At 39.2% G+C, this 22805-nt stretch overlaps 1 protein-coding gene and 8 non-coding genes across 9 annotated transcripts in view; 7 read left to right on the top strand and 2 right to left on the bottom strand.

Moving 5' to 3' along the window:
• usp6nl2 (USP6 N-terminal-like protein 2) overlaps positions 1 to 13198 on the top strand; it is a 56156-nt gene extending 42958 nt beyond the window's left edge. The window contains exons 9-14 of the mRNA XM_031900687.1: positions 1636 to 1756; positions 3547 to 3641; positions 4894 to 4959; positions 6549 to 6648; positions 7225 to 7377; positions 8602 to 13198. Of these exons, the coding sequence (XP_031756547.1) occupies positions 1636 to 1756; positions 3547 to 3641; positions 4894 to 4959; positions 6549 to 6648; positions 7225 to 7377; positions 8602 to 10073 (2007 nt within the window). The 3' untranslated portion in view covers positions 10074 to 13198. The remainder of the gene's footprint in view (positions 1 to 1635; positions 1757 to 3546; positions 3642 to 4893; positions 4960 to 6548; positions 6649 to 7224; positions 7378 to 8601) is intronic.
• Positions 13199 to 18720: 5522 nt separating this feature from the next.
• Positions 18721 to 18794, bottom strand: trnai-aau. Its single transcript has one exon. It is a non-coding gene; the product is annotated as a tRNA-Ile (tRNA).
• Positions 18795 to 19434: 640 nt separating this feature from the next.
• Positions 19435 to 19506, top strand: trnaq-uug. The gene has a single exon. It is a non-coding gene; the product is annotated as a tRNA-Gln (tRNA).
• Positions 19507 to 19944: 438 nt separating this feature from the next.
• trnaq-cug lies at positions 19945 to 20016 on the top strand. The gene has a single exon. It is a non-coding gene; the product is annotated as a tRNA-Gln (tRNA).
• A 291-nt stretch (positions 20017 to 20307) lies between these two features.
• On the top strand, positions 20308 to 20379 carry trnaq-cug. Its single transcript has one exon. It is a non-coding gene; the product is annotated as a tRNA-Gln (tRNA).
• A 492-nt stretch (positions 20380 to 20871) lies between these two features.
• On the bottom strand, positions 20872 to 20945 carry trnai-aau. The gene has a single exon. It is a non-coding gene; the product is annotated as a tRNA-Ile (tRNA).
• An 807-nt stretch (positions 20946 to 21752) lies between these two features.
• trnaq-uug lies at positions 21753 to 21824 on the top strand. The gene has a single exon. It is a non-coding gene; the product is annotated as a tRNA-Gln (tRNA).
• A 438-nt stretch (positions 21825 to 22262) lies between these two features.
• Positions 22263 to 22334, top strand: trnaq-cug. The gene has a single exon. It is a non-coding gene; the product is annotated as a tRNA-Gln (tRNA).
• Positions 22335 to 22625: 291 nt separating this feature from the next.
• On the top strand, positions 22626 to 22697 carry trnaq-cug. The gene has a single exon. It is a non-coding gene; the product is annotated as a tRNA-Gln (tRNA).
• Positions 22698 to 22805: the final 108 nt, after the last annotated feature.

Below are 22805 nucleotides of genomic sequence, written 5' to 3'. Positions count from 1 at the left end.
AGTGCAACTGCTCTCTTCACTGCCACTCCCTACCTTGCTTCTCTGAATGATCTGCAAAGTATTGGGCAGCAGGACAGATTCCTACATACCACTCCCACCAGCCCCTCATTAAAGCAGTGTGCGTATCTGTTCTCTGCTATGTAACCTGTGTCCTTTTTCCTTTTTTCAAGCTTAAATGGCTGCCCCAATGGCCACACAGCAGCTTATTTATATAAACTATAGTAGCAAACACACAATTTTTACCAGTGCGGGGCAATAGTACATTATATTTTAATGACTTTAAAACACTTTAATTTTTTTGGTGTTACTGATCCTTTAACATAAAAAATTCCAGCATCTTGCAGATGTCTGCTAAATAGCATTCACTTTGGTAAATTGCCCACAAGCCTTTTTTTAAAAACAATTGTGCATGGATAGAATCACTTCCAGACTTGCAGACTTTCTAGGGGGAACTGTGAGAAAACCCAGTAGCCCCAGTAGCCCCATTGCCCAATGTCTACTGCCTGTCCGGGACTAGTGCTGGGGAGATCAGTTTGTGGCACCCATGACAGGTCGGGGGAAGGGGTTCCAAGGGTGGGGTGGTGGACCTCTGAGTCTGTGGTGATGGGGCCTTTAGGTGGTGATGCCTGTAGGCCCACAGATACCCTAGTTCGACTGCTTCCAGTGCATGGTGTAAATGATGGCATTAGCAGGCAAATTACAAGGTTCAAGACGCATGTGTAGGAGTTCATCAGTAAAGGCAGCACCAGTTAATTGTACCTTTGTGAATAGATTTCAGACACACTTAATTTTGCATCCAATTAAGCACTTTGCACTTATTTTTGGACATGAGCCTTAATGTGTACAATGGCAAATAACCGAAAATAATGTAAGTTGCTTTAATAACTTTGAGTTCTCACAGTTCCCAGAGGCAGGTCTGCGGAGCCACTGGTTGCTTGCATGCAGGATGGGGATTGGTTGTGTCCCATAGTGTAATTTGCTGAATGCTGCCCGCTCTCAAAAGTTTTAAGTTACCTTATAGTATGTTATAGAATGGCTAATTTTAAACAACTTAAACAACAAATGATCTGTTTACTTTTTATAGTTTTTAAATTATTTGCCACTTTCTAAATCTTTGCAGGTTTCTAATAGAGGTCACTGACCCAGCAACCATCAATTATTGCTTATTTTCTATTCAGGTCTTCTCCTGTTAATACACCAGTCTCTCATTCAAAGCACTCCCTGGTTGCTAAGGTTATTTGGGCCCTAGCAAACATGTAGCTGCTGAAACTCCTACCTGGACAGATGTTGAACAAAAAGTAAATATTACAAATAATAAAAAAAATGAAGACCAATTGCAAACAGAATATTACTCTCTACATCATACTAAAAGCCAACTCAGAGGTGACCAACTCCTTTAAATGAAATCAGGCAAGGAAAATATATCTGAAAATGACATTTGGATGTGACCATAGCTTTCACCTTAATGTAGATCTTTCAACTTGAGAAATCTTTTGTTTTTATTACAGACTGGTAAATTAATAATCACAGTACTGTTTTGTCACTATGTGTGCCTGAATGAGCTACATCGCTGTCGTACTACATTTCTACAGTTAATTGGGCTTGTTTTCACTAGTGTGTTGCTGTGCTCCACAGGAAGTCAGTTACTGCCAGGGGATGAGTCAGATTGCAGCTGTACTGCTCATGTATCTGAACGAGGAGGATGCCTTTTGGGCTCTGGCACAGCTGCTAACCAACCAAAGACATGCAATGCACGGTGAGAAAAGAAGCTTTTACCACATACCACAGGTTAAAGGAAAAGTATACCCCCCAGAACGAATACTTAACCAACAGTTATACAATGTTAAGTGACCTATTAAAGAATCTCGCCAAACTGGAATATATATATCAGTAAATATTGTCCTTTTACATCCTTTCCCTTTATCCACCAATTAGTGATGGGCTGTGTGCTCCCCTAGAGATCACATGACCAGAAATAATGCAGCTCTAACTGTAACAGGAAGTAGTGTGGGAGCAAAAGGCAGAACTCTGTCCATTCATTGGCTGATGGGGCCTAGCATGTATGTGTGCCTTGGCTTGGCCTTTAAATCTTAAAATGGCAGTTTTCTATTTAGGATTACCCAATAGCACATACTACTAAAAAAGTATATTTTTATGAAAATGTTTTATTTAGATGAAGCAGGGTTTTACATATGAGCAGGTTTATGCAATATATATTTGGGGGGACCTATATAAATTGAACAGTTTTTGGAAATGTTCAAGCTATATCCAGTGCATACCGCTGGTGCAGGACACTACAGGGTTGCACCAGCGGGACACACTTATATCGGTAAGAGTTCCTTGTCCCGGAATGGACTGCTTATGGCAACCTATGTTACGGCCTGCATCAGTGGTACGCACTCGTATCTGTAAGAATTCCTAGTTCTGGAACGGACATCTATGACCTCCCTTAGGGTTCTAACACGCTGGATATAGCTCATACATTTTCAGGAACTGTTCAGTTAAAATAGGTCTTTTTTAAATGTTTGTTTTATTATCAATTCTGCTATGAGTGCATCACGATTGGGATATGCTCCCAGCACTCCATTTCACCTTGAAACAATGTTGTCAATAGAAATTGACAATTTTGTCACATGTTATTTTTGTTTCATCTTTTACTTTACTTATGATATCTGTTTCCTGTTGTTTTTCCTTTGCTTTTGCTTTACTTCATACACATTTTGTGTATGTTGTGTACATTTTATTTTATGTTTTCACTTTCACTAACATGGCGCCATGGTGACATCACTCCCTTCACATTCCCGCCACTTTAGGTTTATCAGGCTTTGTCTGTTGTATGTATATCACTTTGAGAAAGGCTAGATTGCCAGTCGAAACGTTAGTCCATCTTTAATAAACACTTTTTTGTTTTCATAAGACCTCTGTTACTGCACCCAGGCAAGCTATTGTTTTGTTTTTTTACGTTATGTCAAAGTGCCGGCTTCTCTTTTGTTATATATAATACACAGAAGCCATAAATATCCTGTAAATTGTATCTTTTTATATGGCGATAGACAGATAGACAGACAGATAGATAGATAGATAGATAGATAGATAGATAGATAGATAGAGAGACAGACAGACAGACAGACAGACAGACAGACAGACAGACAGATAGATAGATAGACAGATAGATAATAAAGTGTGCTGTGTGCCTGTGTTTATTTACTTTTTTTTATTTTTTTGCAGCTGTGTTGGAATATTTCTGCCTTTGTTTTCAAAAATTGTAGATATAAGCAGAAACCAAGTGTATGCATGAAAAATTGAATTTCTTATACAGTGTCCCACATCTTGTGGGCTGCACTGCCCCTTGAATCTACAACCCTAGGCACTGTCCCACTGGTGCTGATATACTGACCACATTCTGTGTCTCATGGTTGTGGCGTTTTCATTTATCTAACCTTGGATTTGTCCCTTATTATGCCCATTACAAATATCTGTGCTGCCTGTGAGGTAATGTTATTTATCCCTTCTTTGCTAAAGGTTTTGTCTCTTGTGTCTCTGCAGGGTTTTTTATCCCTGGTTTCCCAAAGCTCCAGAGGTTTCAGAGTCATCATGAACAGATTCTCAGCAAAGTGTTTCCTAAACTGAAAAAACACATGGTATATATGAGCTACTATCTCATCCTCAGATTTTCTTTGGGGAGTTTTTTGGGAGGCATGAACAGTTTTGTTGCTGCAGCAGTTTGCAATGTTATTGCCAGTTTGTGCAATATGAAACATGCCTCAAAGAGGGGGATATTTGGGTATGTGTGTTTGCACAGGGAATTTGGGGAATGCAAATGTTATCATTATTCATACACAGATGATACAAATTCCTACATAGTTAAAGGAGTATAGATGTAGGTATCATTTATGGGTTTGAGCGATGTGATGATTAATGTGTTTAGGGCTATCCAAATAAAAAGATTGTTTAAATTAACATTTATTTATCTGTATCTTTTCTTTAAACTTAGGGTCAGATTTATCAAAATGTGAGTTTAGAGCTTAATATAGGTATAGGACCTGTTATCGGGACCAAGGGTATTCCGGAAAAAAGGGTCTTTACGTAATTTGTATCTTCATACCTTCTATTAAAAAAATCAATAAAACATTAATTAAACTCAATAGGACTATTTTGCATCCAGTAAGGATTAATTATATCTTAGTTTGGATCAAATACAAAGCTCTATTTTATTTTTACAGAGAAAAAGGAAATCAATTTTAAAAATCTGAATTATTTGATTAAAATGGAGTCTATGGGAGACAGGCTTTTTCGTAATTCGGAGCTTTCTGGACATCGGGTTTCCAGATAACGGATCCTATACCTGTACATAAAAACTCACCCTCGTTCTATTCATTTCTGTGGGATTTTTAGAAGCATATTTATCAGTGGGTGAAAATTACAGTTCACTGTATAATAAATACAGTTATAAAAATCCCATAGGAATGAATAGAAAGTAGGTGATTTTTTTTGTGGAAAACTCTGATGTTACATTTTGATAAATCTACCCCAAGAGTAACCTTACCAAAGGTTGGAGAGCAAATGGATATTAAACCCAAAATGGTCTGAAACCCCTGCTGTTATTTACATTGATATTAGAGATAAATAACGGAGATGTTTTTTTTTGGCTGTGTGCACAAAAATGTCTTTTGTGAGCACTTTTTAAAGTTGTGTGTGTACTTTTAAAAGAAACTGGTACAAAATTCTGTTTCACACAAAAGTCTTGGTGCACAATACAATATATTGTGGGAGCTGTAGTCAAGAAAAAGCTGTCGTATCTCATTTAGCCAAGTGGAACATGTCATAGTAATATCTGAATTCGCTGACATGCTTTGAGGTGAATTACAAGCTAATGGCCATTCTTTTTTACAGGACAAAGAAGACATGTCTACTGGGATTTATACAACAAAATGGTTTCTGCAGTGTTTCCTAGACCGGGTGAGAATTTACAGCAGTGATCCCCAACCAATGGCTCGTGAGCAACATGTTACTCACCAACCCCTTGGATGTTGCTCCCAGTGGCCCCAAAGCAGGTGTTTTCTTTTAAATTCCTGGCTTGGAGGCAAGTTTTGGTTGCATAAACACAAGATGTACTACCAAATAAAGCCTCATGTAAGCTGAGATTATGCATAGAGGCTACTAAATAGCCAATCACAGTCCTTATTTGGCACCCCCATCATTTTTTATGGTGCTTGTGTTGCTCCCCAAGTCTTTCTACATTTGACTGTGGCTCACGAGTAAGAAAGGTTGGGGATCACTGATTTACAGTGACAAACATCAGTGCTTTTGTCTTGCTGATGGTTCTTCCTACAGAACAGAAATACACTTTCCTTTAAATTGAGTATATTATGAAAAATGTGTTTGTATTTGGGCTGAAAACAATGAATAAAATTTAGAAAACTAAATACTTTGATTTTGAAAATGGTATAATTTCCATTTGTGTCTGCACACTGAAGTGTATTCATATGCATTGAAGCTTTAGGCTAATGCCACATGCAATGTCTCGACTACTGGTGCCATGTGTTGAAAACAGCAGCTGTTAAAACACCGTTGTTCTGACACTGTCATTGCTCATAGTGTTATTGAAGAAAAGCTCACTGCCTGACACATGGAGCATTGACAATGGACTTCTGTCCTGTGTGCAAAAAGGTTGACAAGGTTTGTTGTGTGTAGCATAGGCAACTTTGTTGGTGGAGGAAATTCTATCATGGAACATTTTACATAAATAAAAGTAATTAGTTTCAGTATACCTTATGTCCCCCAGTTTCTCAAGTGTATATTTTATTTGGACACATACTGATAAATTCAGACCGTATTTCCAGCCAGCTATGTGAGGGAAATTAAATCCAAGGCCCTTTGTGTTAAACAAAATTCAGCAGCTGCCCTTCAGGGCTCTCATCCCCTTTCCTCACTTTCCAAGCAGAAAACCATTCTGTTTACTGTTAAACAGGTGACTTGGAAATGTGCTTGGTTGCTATAGGTGATAAGAACTATAACAAACGCTGCACCTTAGGACTTACATGTCGCCGGTGGGATGGCAGGGGAAGGCAACTCGGGGAGATTAGTCGCCCGCGAACAGGGAGTTTTGCCGCGGGCGACTAATCTCCCCGTGTGCCAGAGCCCTTATATTACATAATGGAAAGCATTTAGGTTGATATGTGTTCTATAGACTAAGGGGTTGAAGTGTTCTATAGACTAAGGGTCAGGTTTATCAAAATGTGAGTTTAGAGCTTAATACATAAAACTCATCCACATTCTATTCATCCCTATGGGATTTTTAGAATTGTATTTATAAATGGGTAAAAGTTAGAATTCACCATTTGATAAATACGCTCTAAAAATCCCATAGGAATAAATAGAATGTGGGTTGAATTAGTTTTTATGTATTAAGCTCTAAACTCACATTTTGATAAATCTGCCCCTAATTAGTGTCTTAAGTAATGTCTTCCATTCATTGTCTTAATCGGTTTACCTTCCATTTTTACTTTTTAAGTGTCTTTAGTAATATCCTCTATTCTTATTTCCAGACACCATTTACCCTTACCCTGAGGCTCTGGGATATCTATATACTGGAGGGCGAACGAGTACTTCCGGCCATGGCTTACACCATTCTTAAGTTACACAAAAGTATGTGATATTGGCATGTAATCATAGATATGACTGATATTGTATTTCAAATATCTTTGAACTTATGGATATAATAGATGTTTCCAGTAGTATCAGCATGTTTCTGATACTACTAAGTTTAGTGACTAGTTACAAGCATTTTTAAGTGATCCATACCCTGGTCTTTTTGACTCGGTATATTGAACAACTGGTTATTACCCTGAATTCTATGTCAACAGGTGTTATGTGGCAGGAATTATATAAACAATATATAGGTCAAACCTGTGACCCTACAACTGTTAACTACAGCTTCCTTTGTCCCCCAACAGCTGAAAACTATGGGGGAGGGGGGGGTTAGGAATTCAGCTGCAAGACTCAGTGATTGCATAAATGGCTCATCTTTCATTTACTCTGCACATGTTTCAGGCTGCCAGTACAGACCTGGGGGGTGTGATTAAAGAGGGATCTCCTTTGTCATAGAAAATAAGGGAATAAATAAGGTTAATTAATTACAAAGTACTTTAATTCTTCTAATGGAGGTTAACCAGTATAATAATGACCAAAACCTTTTCTTTACCTTCACAAATCTGTTTGCAGAACGTCTGCTTAAGATGCCTATGGAGGACTTGCGGGAGTTTCTTCAGGAGAAGATTGCTCGATCTCTAAGCTATGATGATGATATTGTGGTTGAGCAATTACAGACGTCAATGGCTGAACTTCGCAAGATGAAACTTGAACTTCCTCCTCCAGGTAGATGTGTAGAGGGAATATTACTATTATTAAGATAAAATGTTAATATAGAGTGTAATATAAGTTTTATTACTTTCTTAATTATTTGCGGATATACAGTATCCCTTACATGAGCCACTTTCAGTCCAACTGTAAGAAAGAAAGTAACTATTTGTAAACAACTGGAATGCATCATTCAAGATGTTCCCAAGTTGGTTCTCAAACGAATGTTGAAATGGATCATGTTCCATAGTTGAGGTTCAAGAAAATTACATTTATTAATCTAAAAATGGATTCATGTTCATTATGAAGTAATTAGAATTTATAGATAAACTTGATTCTCATCAAGAAAATTTTTCTGATTCCCCATGAACGTAGAATCTATAACAGCAATCGGAGTGCTTCAGTGTCTTAAACAGTATATCTGCACAATATTGTTATATACTTGACTATGGGGCACATTTACTAACCCACGAACGGGCTGAATGCGTCCGATTGCGTTTTTTTTGTAATGATCGGTATTTTGCGATTTTTTCGTATTTTTTGCGATTTTTTCGGCGTCTTTACGATTTTTGCGAAAAAACTCGAGTTTTTCGTAGCCATTCCGAAAGTTGCGCAAACTCGCGATTTTTGTAGCGTTAAAACTTGCGCGAAAAGTCGCGCCTTTTAAGTTTTAACACTATGAAAAAGGCGCGACTTTGCGCGCAAGTTTTAACGCTACGAAAAAATCGCGACTTTGCGCAATTTTCGGAATGGCTACGAAAAACTTGCGTTTTTTCGCAAAAATCGCAAAGACGCCGAAAAAATCGCAAAAAATACGAAAAAGTCGCAAAATGTTCGTTTCCAATTGGAATTTTTCCAATTCGGATTCGAAATCGTGTCTTAGTAAATCAGCCCCTATGTGTTTCAATAAAATAGACAGAATTGGTGGAAATCTTATTAGAGACTTATTAGAGGCTCAGGAAAACTAAGTATACGGAAGGTGTCAATAAATGAAAGGAAATCAAATCTATAACTAGTGATGAGTAATATGCTAAAAAAATGAGAAATAAATAATATATGAGTCTCTTTACTTCCACATATGTTGGAAGTGCAAGCAGTGTTCACTTCGATCAATACCTTATCATGTTATGTATTTGACCAAGGACATTAGTTTTGTTAACAGCAATGATTCTAAATTTATCACAATTCAATATGAAAAAAAAGTATTGGTAATTTTATGCTTTTTTTGGTTTTTTTTTATAGGAAAAGCTGAGGAATTCCCAAAAAAGACTCTGGGACAAGATATTCCTGTTGATCTCCACCCAGTCGAGCCTGCTAAAGAGGCAAATGGAGAGAAGGTAGTTTCACTTGAGAACACCCCAGAGATCTCCAAACAAGTTCCGATGGATATTAATGAGAATAACTCAAACACTGTTGATAAAATTAAAAACCTCTCATCCAGCTCACAGTATAATGGGACACCCACCCCCATGGTTGTGGAAGAGGCAAGTAATGTTGAAACACATCAGGAAACAGATCTTCTCAAAAATGGTGCTAAGCAGCAACAACAAGTTTCTGCTGGAAATCCCTTAGCAGTTTCTCAGAGTATACCACAACACCCTGACATGAAAAAAGATATAAAAGAAGTAAGTAAAGTCAATGTCTCTCAACCACTTAAGGTGGAAGAATGTGTTGAGATTTCATTAATATCTGTTAAAAATGAAGATATCCATTATTCACCAAATGTTTCCATAATGGAGACTCCAAATGATTGCCAGAACAGTGCACAACTAGACAGTGGTGTAAAGCCTGAATATACTTCTATAGAACTGCCACCAAACAATGGCTTAGAAGAAACTACTGCCCCAAAAGAAGAATTACAACTGGGGGAGTGTCCTGCTGATATATTGTCTGCATCTCAAAGTGAAAGTGAAATGTTAAGTATCAAAAATAATTCTTCCTGTGATTCGCTAACTGATTCCCCTCTATTGCCAGAATGTGATAATCCTACTACAAAAGAAGTATGTACTGTTGCAAGAGAAATTGTTTCCCTTCAGCTTCCAGAAGCAGAAAGTAATAGGCGCCCTTCCATTGCTTCTGAATATGATAATGCATCTGATGTAGAGCAGGGAGAGTGGCCACCATGTCCAACAGACTTAAGTTTTATCGTGTTGAAAAGTGACGAATGCCAGGCTAGCATCTGTAATGCACTGGATTTGTCAATGGAAAGAAGAAAAGAAACAGAAATGCTTACACATGTAAAACCCATCATGTCTTGCCATCGAGGGCCTTTGGGAAGTGTGCCAACCTTGCTTATAAATAGTCCTGATCTTCAGGAATCTGTCAATGCTCGAACTAGCTCTTCACCATCATTACCAGTACAGTTCTTTCCTTGCCAAGTGATAAAGACTTTTACTCCAGTCCAAGTGTCTCTTGCCACAACACAGGACTTCCTCAACAGACAAGTAGCACATCCATTGCTTGATAGTCCTCAGCAAACTCTTACTTCAATTGTCCTGAGTGTATCAAAAGAACATGGTGAAAAGGCAGTTCATGATACTTTGTCCACTGTTGTGAATGGCTGCAACTCCTACAAAAAACCCCAACCACCTCCACAAACCTCAAAGCCAAAAGTTGCAGCTCAACATTGGAGCATTCCCAAAGCCCATTCAGATAACAACTTTTACTCGCATCATGTTACCATGACACAATTGCCTAAGTCTGTGACATTTTGAAATTATATTTTAAAAAATGTATGATATCTCATGCTGTTTGTTAGTTGTGCTGTGTGTGAGCCATTTTTATGCTGGACATAAAAATTTGGCATGATCAATAGCATTGATAAGGGAATGTACTGCACCGGAGACTGGCATTTTGGTATTCTATAAAATAATCACAAAGTGCTTAATTTTTAATTTTTTCATGGATTGGTTGTTGAAATTACAAAAATTTGACAACCTTGGAGGTTTCAGTAACAGTGGGGATGTGCATTAAACAAAGCAAAGATGAAAAGATTTCTGTCTGTATGCACTATGACCAGATTTGTAATAAGTCCTAACAGTAGCATCTACTTTTCCCATATATCTCTGTGTTGTGATTTCTTTTTAATCTTTTTATCTTCTCATATTTTCTAATAACTAATCTATCTGATGAAATATCCTTTATAACTTATAGCCATATTGGTTATTTTCTAATTTTCTTATCAAGCAAACAGAACCATTACTCAAACATCATTTTTAAGTATACAATGTTTCCTTAGTCATCAAACATTTATCAGTTTTAGTCACAGGGGTAATTAAATGTGTTCGTACACGCCAATGTGCTGCTGACTTGGCCACTCCAGACCAAGCTGTAGCTTATTGGGCCATAAATGAGGGAAAACCGATTGACAAATAACTTTCTGGCAGCATTTGAAATCTAGGTGGGTGAAAAAATGGATCGGCCCATTGATGTGTTACTTTCCTAAAGGGTCTGTAGCAGCTTCAGTTATCCAGTTGTTGACCTGATGGCCAGATCAGGCAAACATCCCCTTATTTGGCTATCTAGACAAATGAGCATATTATATTTAGATATAAATAATATTTAGAGGCCTATTTATCAAGCAGTGTTTAAAATTTTATTGATCAAACTGCATATTACAGTTAGGGCATGATTTACTCCATCTGTTCCCATCACTGACTTGCTCTATTACAAAGTCTGGCCTGATGTAACTTAAAGGGACAAATTCAGGCAGGAAATAAGTACAGAAAGACTTTGAATAACTGCAATGGTCAAAGCAGCTTTTTCCATGTTAATATTTCTTTTAAAATACACATTTTAGACTTCTCTGAAGCAACATTTATTACAAGGGTGTATAACTTGCTTTTCCATATCTTTGTCTTGTATTCAGATGGCAGTGTGTAAAGTGTTAATACATAGCTTAATAAATAGGCCCACCAGAAAGAGAGGTGGGACTAAGCAAGTATTGAAATATTTGTGCGTGTGCAAAAATGCCTTAGTACTGCACAGTTTGTTTGTGCATGATTGTGTCAGAACTTGTGTGTTCATCTAAGAGTCAACATTAAAGACAAGGGAACTCGGAAAGTTGATAAAAAAAATTTCAATTTGCCCCATTAGAGAGAGGTAAAGCTATGCAGTATCCAGCAATAACAATGAACATTTCTGTCCACCTCTAAACTATTTAGAACATTAATGTAATAATGACAACGTTTATTTCAGACTGTAATTGAAACCAGCAAGGAAAATTGTTTTATTGTTTTTTTTATTCTGCAATAAGGAATTACAGCTTATTTATAATTATTATTTTTTTTTTTTTTTTTTTTTTTTAAACATGGCAAGACCAAAGTTTTTTTTTTTCCTCTTTGTTTTTCTTTAAGAGGGATGATGGGTTTGTGGAGTAATCATTCCATATTTATTATGTTTTTATATTTAATTATGGCTTACTTTAATTTTTTGAGAAAGAGGCTCTCAGCATTTTATGGTATTGAGTATCAGAGGCCAGGTTGGTTGAGTATTTAAATTATAGTCTGTATAGCCTTTTGTATTGGTTTTTATTATGTTTATTTTCTATGAGGTCGAAGCTACTTCCCTTGTCCACAGGGTCGGATTTGGGGGTGCAGGGCCGCTTCCCCTGCTCCCCCCAACCCCCCGCAGGGGCCCTCGCCACCCAGCTGACGTCCTCCCCTGAGCATGAGTAAGAGACATGCGAGGGGAGGGATCGGCCGGGGGATCGGCGACAGGGGTCGGGACTGGTCTGACCAGGTTTTTTCCCAGTGCCCCGGCATCCCAGTCTGACCCTGCTTGTCCAGTTCCCCCTGACACATTGGTCAGATATTGCATAGATTTTTTAACTTCACTAGAGCAGTAACAGTCTTCTTATTGAACTTTTCTTCTGTCAGGGTGTTAAAAAAAGATTACGTTTTATGATGTTGTCAAAGAAGGTGGCAGCAAAGTTTATAAATTATGACAACTTTGATTTTTTTTTTTTAACGTAATTTTTTCTATAATTTTATAGTAAAAACATGCATTGTTCAGTATAACTACTTGCTGGAGCTGCATTTAGTTGCTAACCAGATTTTTAAGGCTCAGTTGCACTAAATTGTCATTAGTCTATCTCATTTCTGCTTCTAGGTATCAAAATGATGCCTTTATCCAATTCTTTAAGCGCAAGTATGAAGAGCACTGTGGGAAGAGTGAAACTGTCACCTTCTTTGTGGAGGTGGTAGCTCCAGGGGACCCCTGCATCAGTACATTGCAGGCAAATATATCCAAACAGCTAACAAGGATCATTGACACTTTATGCCAAAAGGCCCAAATTTTAGTTCTGCTAAGAGTGAAAACACAGGTGGTGATTTGTAGCCGCACAATGCAAATGTCGCACGCAACTTTTTAAAATGTCACACTGATAAACCGCCCTGTGCATCTTCACCCTAAAGGGACAGCAAGTGATTATGGTGCAGCAAAATAAGCAAAAATTCTTCATTTCCATTCATTTAAATTCATACAAAAGCTTCTGAAGATATGAAAGCACCACAGAACATTCATGTTGCCAGGATTAACAATTTCTGTCTCTACAGTTGAATGTACTTATAATTTAATACATAAACAAGCAAATCATTTCTTAGGGAAACATTTTCTTTAATGATGTTAAGAGTAGTGTGTCCGAATGATATCTGTTGTCCTATCTACAGGTTGTACAGGTAGCTTATTTGCTAACTATGTTCATTCATTTACTGAACAGATGAAATGTAGTGCAGGAACAACAAAAATATTGAGGACTATTTACTATTGATCCACAATCTCAACAACAAATTAATTTGGGCACAAATTGGGACATGGGAGCTCATGGTACATTTGCTGGCACCAATAGGGTTCTTTACAGGGGACCATGTTTTGTGGCCAAACTATAAGCTGCCCATTGGGTTAACAATAACAAACAATAATATATAATGTTTATCTGAATGTTTAACTGCAAAATTCACTGTTCTTTCCCTCTGAATATCTAATGCAGCAGCAATAATCAGTTCTTAGGTAAATGGAAATTGTTGTATCATATATTGAATGTATGTGAATGGAGAGGAGATTTCAAGTAATCCCCTGCCCAACAAGCTGCAAACCACAGGGCAACAAAAAAGCAATCAAAATTGCCTTATGTGCCATTGCCATAAATTTCTTTTTAAAAATGTATGCATGCATTCCAGCGTGTGGCTGCGGTGCCAATTTAATTGTCTTTGCTTTCATATCGGCCAAATGTATGTACAGGTGCTTTTTAAACACCTCGGTGGTTTTTTTTCCTCTCTACCAGTCAGTGGTGTTTTGACTGTCCCACTTTTTCTTGGGAGCACCATGGCTAGCAAAGCACCATGTGATATATCCCTCAGTAAGTGGTTTAAAGATAACAAAATGACTAAAATCCCATCACACTGTACTTGAAGGCAATTGCCTGGGCCTACACATTGATTGTTGTGTTCCATGCAACAATCACCAGACAAAGTGCACTGAAAGCCCAAGTTCTTTTGCCTTAAGGCCATGGAAATACAAAGCATTTGCCCAGCTTCTCTCTGCCTGTGTGCATTCTGCAGGCTGAGAGAAGTGGATCCACTCCCTTCTGCAGCTCCGCTTATCTGCATTGAATAGTACAGCTTCCATCTGAGTGCAGGTACATGAAGCAGAGTGCCTGCTTTCGCGTTTTTCAGCCCAACCTCCACCGCGCTCTGTGCACCTGCACTCAATGCAGATAAACTGAGCTGGGAAAGCAAGTGAATCTGTTTCCCTCATCTTGAGAGATGCAGAGCTTTGTGTGCCCATGGCCTGAGACTCAAGGATATATGGCAAACTAGACTTGCTGTATGTTTAGTTTTAGGGAATGTCTGCTTTAGTGAACAGACATACAACCCATTTATTGGTTACAATTTAATTTGCCTAAAAGTTAAATTTTTAACTGCCTCTGGAACCTTACTTATTTGGAAAGTAGATTTTCTTCTGAGTGGCCTAATTTAACAAGACCTATAAGCAGCTCTATTGTGAGAAGCATGCATGTGGCAGTTCCAAAATGAGAAACATCAGGAGCTATAGCAAATAATGGCAAGGGATGTTCTGTAAACTCGAATGAGTGAGTCAGAGACGAGGGGTAAATGTTATTCTACATTTTTGATTCTGGCTACAAGTGCGTAAAATAATGTACTGTTTTTTGTGATAAAGGAAGGTGGGATGCTTTGCATCAAGCACTTTAACTTTAGAAAAGTGGTTTAAATTTATGTGCTGTTACAGTGGAGTTTGGTATGAGAAGTCATTGTTTAAGAATGCTGTGCTAAGACTTGACAACTGCAGGTATATTACTAGTCAAGTGGTCCCCAAACTGACATGCCTGTACCCATGAATGTTGATGCAATATATAATAGGGTCTGTGGTAAATGCAACAATTTATGTATTCCTAGTTTGGAAAATAGTCACCCAGATCTAATGTCAGATGTTGGAAAGGTGTATTAGTTCTAGAAGCTAAAGTTACAGGGTACAAAAACACACTTGATTTTTAAGGTAAAATGCATACTGTGCTGCTGTATGTGTCACATGTCACCGCATCCCTCCCCACTATTATTTATACCTGCTATACAGTAAATCACAAACTTTTGGTTCTTGGCACATATGCTGTTAAGATTCTTATTTCCATGAGATGAAGCGTATATTATCATTTTTATGCTCCGTCAGTCCAATAGGAACTCTAGCATCTCATTGCCTTGGAGACACTAGGTTTGCAAGCCACTTGCCTCTTCCTTTGCTACATCATGAAAGCAGCAGCCAGTAGACTGTGAATTATCAGCAGTTCAGTTTGTTTATATGTTTACTGTATCTTAATAGTATCAAAGGTAACAAACTCAAGGTCAGCAGGGGGAGATTAATAGTGCATGCACAAAAATAACAGAAGGCAGTGACCATTGTGGAAAGGTAAAAATATACCAATAAATCAAGATTTTGTTTCTCCTTATCTGGATACAGCTCTCAATTAAAGAAGAAATGTATACATTTATTATAATTTGAGAAATGGTGTTAAATGTGTCTGTATGAGAAAACCTATCAAGTTTCAGGTAAACTGTGCTATAGCAAAGGTTTCAGACTTGGGGCGCCTCCCTGAGCACAATTTACACATAAAAAAAATTTTTTTGCATTCTTTTCTCAAAGGAACTTACACAAGGTCAAGTGGCGTCAAATTTTATGTCAAATCTGGTGTAAAATAAAAATTCACCATTTATTTAACACAGCTTATTAGGCGAATTTTATTTTACACAGAATAAAAAAGTAGGCCCATAAAAATGAGCAGCTGAGGGTTAACTGAACACAGGAAGTGCTTAAGAGCATACTCAGTTAGGGCTGCTGACCCTCTGGGCTTTCATACAGCTGTTCTACTCAAAGCCTGCCTAGATAATATCTTAGAAAAACAATGTAAATTGCAAAAGTTCTCAGAAGGCTTCATAAGTGTGAAAGCAAAACAATTCTATGTTACTGTTTTATAAAAGAAAATGTGTTTTTTTTTAATTAAAAGAATAGGCAGATGTATTTTCATACATCGAGTTATTTTACTCGAGTTGAAAACAGACCATATAGTAAGTACTTTTATTATATTGCCCCATGTAGGGTGAAGACACACAGAGCTACTAGTAGCAGCTACTTGGGGCTACTAAAAAGACAATGCTGATCATTTACTGATAACTGTCTAAAGTGTGTTTTAGCACAGGCAATTCTGAGTATTGTCTATGGCAGGATATTTCCTGGTGTTTTGTAGCTGTGAAAAGTAGCTGCTACTAGTAGCCTAGTGTGTCTTCACCCTTAGAAATACATTTAAAGTTGAGCTCAAAATGATGAGATATACAATAAAATGTTCTTAACAGAAGCAATAGAATGTATCTATCATTTAGAAAAAAAACTAAATAAAACTTGCTTTCAATACATTTTTATTAGGTGCAAATTGGAGGAGCTCTTTACTTTATTAATGATTCTTTTCCTTGAGCAAATAGATTAATAGATTGGGCAGAAAGGGCTCACATATAGTTAGGCATTCAGATACCAGGAGGCCTTTTTTCTGAGAATTTTTTTTCCTTTTTTCTATACTTTATGGAAGTTAATAAAACCTTAATTTTCAATGTTATCACCAGTGGGAAAAATATATTTTCCTTTTATTATCCTTTTATAGCTTTGTCTTCTGAGTGAAAAGATGGGAAAAAACTTTCAGAAGTTCCCTATAGGCTTGTGTTGTGATAAACACTGGCAAAAACTTTTGACAAGTCATCTGACTGACTGAATTTGGAGCATCCTTGCAAATGAATGTTTGGCTAATACAAGAGAAAGGTGGCAAATCTTTATAAATGAGCTAGAGCATTGTTTTATTGTAGTCATTCCATAACTGTAATACAAATCCAATGTGCAGGAAAACCATTACATTTCAAAGGGAAAAGATACTTTGAGCTTTGATAAATCTTTTTTTTTTAAAGACAAAGTTTTTTTTTCCGATACATTTTTTGAGATCATTGAAGTTTATTATAAAATGCCTTACTTTTCTGTTTCTATTACAGTTTCTGTCCTGCACAGTATTGAGTTTGGTACTTGGATACAACAAGATATGACAGTTTTTTTAATGGTTACAAGTATAACCACAATGGCAGTTGGTTTTAGTTATTCTTTTGCGTTATTGCTCCATATTAGACACAGTTTCAACCACACAAAGGGGCAGATTTACTAACGTTAGTATTTTGTGTTTTTTTCAGCTAAAACCTGATTTTTTTGTGAAAAAGAAACTATTTTTTTTATGATTTATTAAGCACAAACCAATAAAAACCACTTATTTAAAACTTTGCCATCTAAAAGCTGTCAAGATCATGTAGCTTCCAATGGGGGTTGTCCTAGGCAAATTGTGTCTGTATTTAATTTGGCCTTTTAGGGTTTTTTTTTTTCATTTAAAGGTCCAGGGAGATTTGTGAAAAAATGAAAAAAACACAAAGAATTGTGGTTTTTGTGTTCTTTTCCTTTTGTTCCACATTTCCATTTGTTCAGGCTTTTTCAATTTGGATCTAAATGACTTGACATTTGTGGTTTTAGTAGAATTGAGATTTGTCGTGGTTTCAAAAACCTCTAAAACCATGAAAATCAGAATGTTAATAAATCTGTCCCTTAGTAAACTTTATTGACAGTATTACCATTTTTTTCTGTACATGTGTCATTTTTGTATGTTTCTGGTTAATAGGTTACTTTTACAATGGCCCACAAGCTGTATATAATACTTGCGTCACTTTCCACTGATAATATAATAAACTAAAACAATTAAAATCCTATTTAGTTGTGAACATTTTTCCTTTGTGTTGTTTTTATATACAAGTATGGGGCCCCTTATCTGGGAACCTGTTAAAGCTCCAAATTACAGACCATCTCCCATAGAGTCCATTTTAGGCACATAATTAAAGGTTTTTTTAAGCAATTTCCCTTTTCTCAGTAGTTATAAAACAGTAGCTTGCATTTGATCCTATGTTGCATATCGGTGGCAAAAGGGGGATCTAGGCCCAAAAACTGAATTGATGTAAACTTACTCATTGTCTCACTTAGCGGTTTGGCAGTTTACGTTCATTTTCTGATTTTTATATTGCCATTAATTATGTCATCTAAAAGCTGAAGCTGAAGTAGTAATGAGCAAATCCGTCCCATTTTGCTTCACCAAAAAAATTGCGCTGCTACTGAGAAATACACATAATAGTAAAAAATTTGCAAGATGCACAACTTTTTTCCAAGTGCAACTTTTTTTTCTCACTCCAAATACGATAAAGTCAAAGGGCATTTTTTTCTTATGTTTTTTCTCAATCCAAATGCATTAAAATCAATAGGTGTTTTTTCTTCCTCCTACTGCGTCACTGCAAAAGCATTGACGTCTTGGGTATTGCCATTTTTTCTCCTTTCCAACTGAAGGATCTTTCATTGCTTCAGGGTATCAGAAGTTTTCCGATTTTTCGGATGCTCTATTTGTTGAAAAATGTGAGAGATTTGTGTTTTTCATATTGTATTCCACTTTTATTGATCCACTTTTTTTTAAAGGCTTTTTAAAGACTGTTTTAATGAATCACTTGTGGTTTCCAAAACCTCGAAAACCATTAACATGAGAATTTTGATAAATGGACCTCCTGGTGTTTAAAGGAAAGGCTAATAAAGTTCTCTCCATAGTGCCCTTAAGTATCCCATATTTTGCCTATTCAGATGATCAAAAGTTTAAAGGCAAAAAAAACACTGAGCTCTGTAAACAAAATCCCCATAATTCCTCGCTCCTGCACCATGCATTGACCCAAAGTTACGACGGCAGTTCGGTTGAGCAACGAGAAATAGGTTAAGAAAGGCAAAGAGGCAGCATGGCCCGTACGGGGATCGAACCCGCGACCTTGGCGTTATTAGCACCACGCTCTAACCAACTGAGCTAACCGGCCTGAAAGCCACGCAAGGTGGCCTCTGTGCGGAAGCCGGCGTTTGCACCCGTGCGGCCCTTCACTTTTAGCTGGTATTTTGACTTTTGTTTGCGTGTATCATCTCATGATTAGGCATCGGTGCCAACTTAGAGCAAAGGACGAGTTGCGCCTTTCTTCACCCTGACATTCTCAGCTCAAAATTTGTTCACTTCCTGCCACGCTGCAAAGTCTTAAGGTTGCGAGGCATGGCTCCAATCCAGGCCAAGATTAATGAAACGCCACGCTTAATGCTGCCTGTACACAGAAGCAAAGAAGGTATTCTGCCATTGTCGCCTCTTTATTTGCTGATTTCCCGCCATGCTGCCCACATCTTAAGCTTGCCAGGCATAGATCCAAAGCAGCCCAAGATTTCATGAAAAGCCACACTGCAAATTCTAACCCCGCTTTTATAGAGAAGTCTTGCTGTTGGAAATCACTCGAAAACACTCTACACCTGTGACCCCCAAGGAGAAAGGTGCAGATGTTTGACTCTGATATTTGTTGAGCCCATTTGAATGGGCCATATAAAGTCCCTATACGAAATGACTGAACGTAAAAGAAGCCGGTGCCGTGCTTTGTGGCAGCAAGAAAATATGCGTACGGTACAGAGAATGCGCGCCGCGTTTCTATGGTGTAATGGTTAGCACTCTGGACTTTGAATCCAGCGATCCGAGTTCAAATCTCGGTGGAACCTTCCACCATTTTTCAGATTCCAGTGAACAGCAATTAGCTATGCCAAAGCGCATTCATCCGTCAAGCAGCCAACGACCTCACTGGAAGAGCCGTCCCAGTGCTCAGCTGCAACTCGTACAGTGGTCAGCCACCTGCGTTCTGGATCAGGATAAGAGGGGGACGACCTAACCATGACGGGAAAGCAGCCGCTTGGTCCTCTTCACAAAGTACACCAAAGGACTCCTTCTTATACCCTCTAATCCACGCGTTTCCTTTTCTAAAGAATCGGGCCAAGTCCTAATGGTTCCAAAGAAGGGCAGTCCAAATACCAGGCTGCCGTTGTTTAGAATTCCGTGTTGTAAGGAAATTCACTTGTGCCAAACTCCATGGTTTCTGTGCCAATTTGTTTGCACGACCATCTACGACACTCACGCTTCCGGAGGCATGCCGATCGTGCGTTGGTTCCATGGTGTAATGGTTAGCACTCTGGACTCTGAATCCAGCGATCCGAGTTCAAATCTCGGTGGAACCTGGGATGGCTTTTCGCAGTCCGCCGCCTTGCCTTCTGCTCTCCCAAAATCAGCAACTCCTTCAGCGGTCGACCGCTCGCACAGCCCCAAGACCCTCCACAGCCTTGACAAGATGGAGAGTGGTTCCAAAAAAGGCAGAGACTGAGGAATAAAGCAAAAAAACTGCATGTTACTTCCACATTTAAGAAAAAGATTTTAAAAAGCCTGTTTGAAGATTGGTCCTATCTTGGAAGATTTTTTTTACAACGATATGCGCTTGCCACGCTGCTGCAGGGCAGCCTTCTGCATGTCTTGGTTCCATGGTGTAATGGTTAGCACTCTGGACTCTGAATCCAGCGATCCGAGTTCAAATCTCGGTGGAACCTGCCTTGGTTTTACACAGGCAGAGCTGGCTTGCTTTCGCCACTGCAGAAATCCGTGCACACTGTAAGTGAAACGTACGTACCGATGCCGAAAGAAAGGCCTTGCCAATGAGCCGTGGTCAGCCGCCTGCATCCCTGCGTGAGCCTCCTGTGCTTATACTACTCCAAAGGCTCTTCCCCTCGGCTAGGACTTTTCTGCTTCTTGGGATAGTAAGCCTTCTTGAAGCCAGAGAGGTGCGTGATAGGGGCTCACCCTTCAGACTGCCTTTTGCAGCACAAGTCCAGGTAATTCCCACCGAAGCTCATTTCAAACCTGAAAAAGGAACTGTCACTTTACATGTAACAGCTTTCCTGAAAACAAAAGGTTGTGAAGTGGCTGACAAAAGAACTCCGTAAAAAAAGGCAATTCTTCTGGAGCCCATGCATTGACCCAAAGTTACGACGGCAGTTCGGTTGAGCAACGAGAAATAGGTTAAGAAAGGCAAAGAGGCAGCGTGGCCCGTACGGGGATCGAACCCGCGACCTTGGCGTTATTAGCACCACGCTCTAACCAGCTGAGCTAACCGGCCTGAAAGCCACGCAAGGTGGCCTCTGTGCGGAAGCCGGCGTTTGCACCCGTGCGGCCCTTCACTTTTAGCTGGTATTTCGACTTTTGTTTGCGTGTATCATCTCATGATTAGGCATCGGTGCCAACTTTGAGCAAAGGACGAGTTGCGCCTTTCTTCACCCTGACATTCTCAGCTCAAAATTTGTTCATTTCCTGCCACGCTGCAAAGTCTTAAGGTTGCGAGGCATGGCTCCAATCCAGGCCAAGATTAATGAAACGCCACGCTTAATGCTGCCTGTACACAGAAGCAAAGAAGGTATTCTGCCATTGTCGCCTCTTTATTTGCTGATTTCCCGCCATGCTGCCCACATCTTAAGCTTGCCAGGCATAGATCCAAAGCAGCCCAAGATTTCATGAAAAGCCACACTGCAAATTCTAACCCCGCTTTTATAGAGAAGTCTTGCTGTTGGAAATCACTCGAAAACACTCTACACCTGTGACCCCCAAGGAGAAAGGTGCAGATGTTTGACTCTGATATTTGTTGAGCCCATTTGAATGGGCCATATAAAGTCCCTATACGAAATGACTGAACGTAAAAGAAGCCGGTGCCGTGCTTTGTGGCAGCAAGAAAATATGCTATCGTGAAGCCGCTCCGGGGATTTCACCTTGGTCGCAAGTGTGTTCTTGGTCCCTCCGCCGCGGGTGCTTCAATACGCAGGTCTTGTTTAAAATAGATCTACAAGCAGAAAACCCGGCACAAAGAAACCTTTTGTAACAGAAGCTGACCCTACTGCCCTTCAGCACGGACGGTACAGAGAATGCGCGCCGTGGTTCCATGGTGTAATGGTTAGCACTCTGGACTTTGAATCCAGCGATCCGAGTTCAAATCTCGGTGGAACCTTCCACCATTTTTCAGATTCCAGTGAACAGCAATTAGCTATGCCAAAGCGCATTCATCCGTCAAGCAGCCAACGACCTCACTGGAAGAACCGTCCCAGTGCTCAGCTGCAACTCGTACAGTGGTCAGCCACCTGCGTTCTGGATCAGGATAAGAGGGGGACGACCTAACCATGACGGGAAAGCAGCCGCTTGGTCCTCTTCACAAAGCACACCAAAGGACTCCTTCTTATACCCTCTAATCCACGCGTTTCCTTTTCTGAAGAATCGGGCCAAGTCCTAATGGTTCCAAAGAAGGGCAGTCCAAATACCAGGCTGCCGTTGTTTAGAATTCCGTGTTGTAAGGAAATTCACTTGTGCCAAACTCCATGGTTTCTGTGCCAATTTGTTTGCACGACCATCTACGACACTCACGCTTCCGGAGGCATGCCAATCGTGCGTTGGTTCCATGGTGTAATGGTTAGCACTCTGGACTCTGAATCCAGCGATCCGAGTTCAAATCTCGGTGGAACCTGGGATGGCTTTTCGCAGTCCGCCGCCTTGCCTTCTGCTCTCCCAAAATCAGCAACTCCTTCAGCGGTCGACCGCTCGCACAGCCCCAAGACCCTCCACTGCCTTGACAAGTTGGAGAGTGGTTCCAAAAAAGGCCGAGACTGAGGAAAAAAGCAAAAAAACTGCGTGTTACTTCCACATTTAAGAAAAAGATTTAAAAAAGCCTGTTTGAAGATTGGTCCTATCTTGGAAGATTTTTTTTACAACGATTTGCGCTTGCCACGCTGCTGCAGGGCAGCCTTCTGCATGTCTTGGTTCCATGGTGTAATGGTTAGCACTCTGGACTCTGAATCCAGCGATCCGAGTTCAAATCTCGGTGGAACCTGCCTCGGTTTTACACAGGCAGAGCTGGCTTGCTTTCGCCACTGCAGAAATCCGTGCACACTGTAAGTGAAACGTACGTACCGATGCCGAAAGAAAGGCCTTGCCAATG

Source organism: Xenopus tropicalis, chromosome 4 (assembly GCF_000004195.4).
Source record: "Xenopus tropicalis strain Nigerian chromosome 4, UCB_Xtro_10.0, whole genome shotgun sequence".
In the NCBI taxonomy this organism is placed as follows: Eukaryota; Metazoa; Chordata; class Amphibia; order Anura; family Pipidae; genus Xenopus; species Xenopus tropicalis.
Note: the sequence above shows the minus strand (reverse complement) of the source record. Positions and strands in the feature narration are given on the sequence as shown.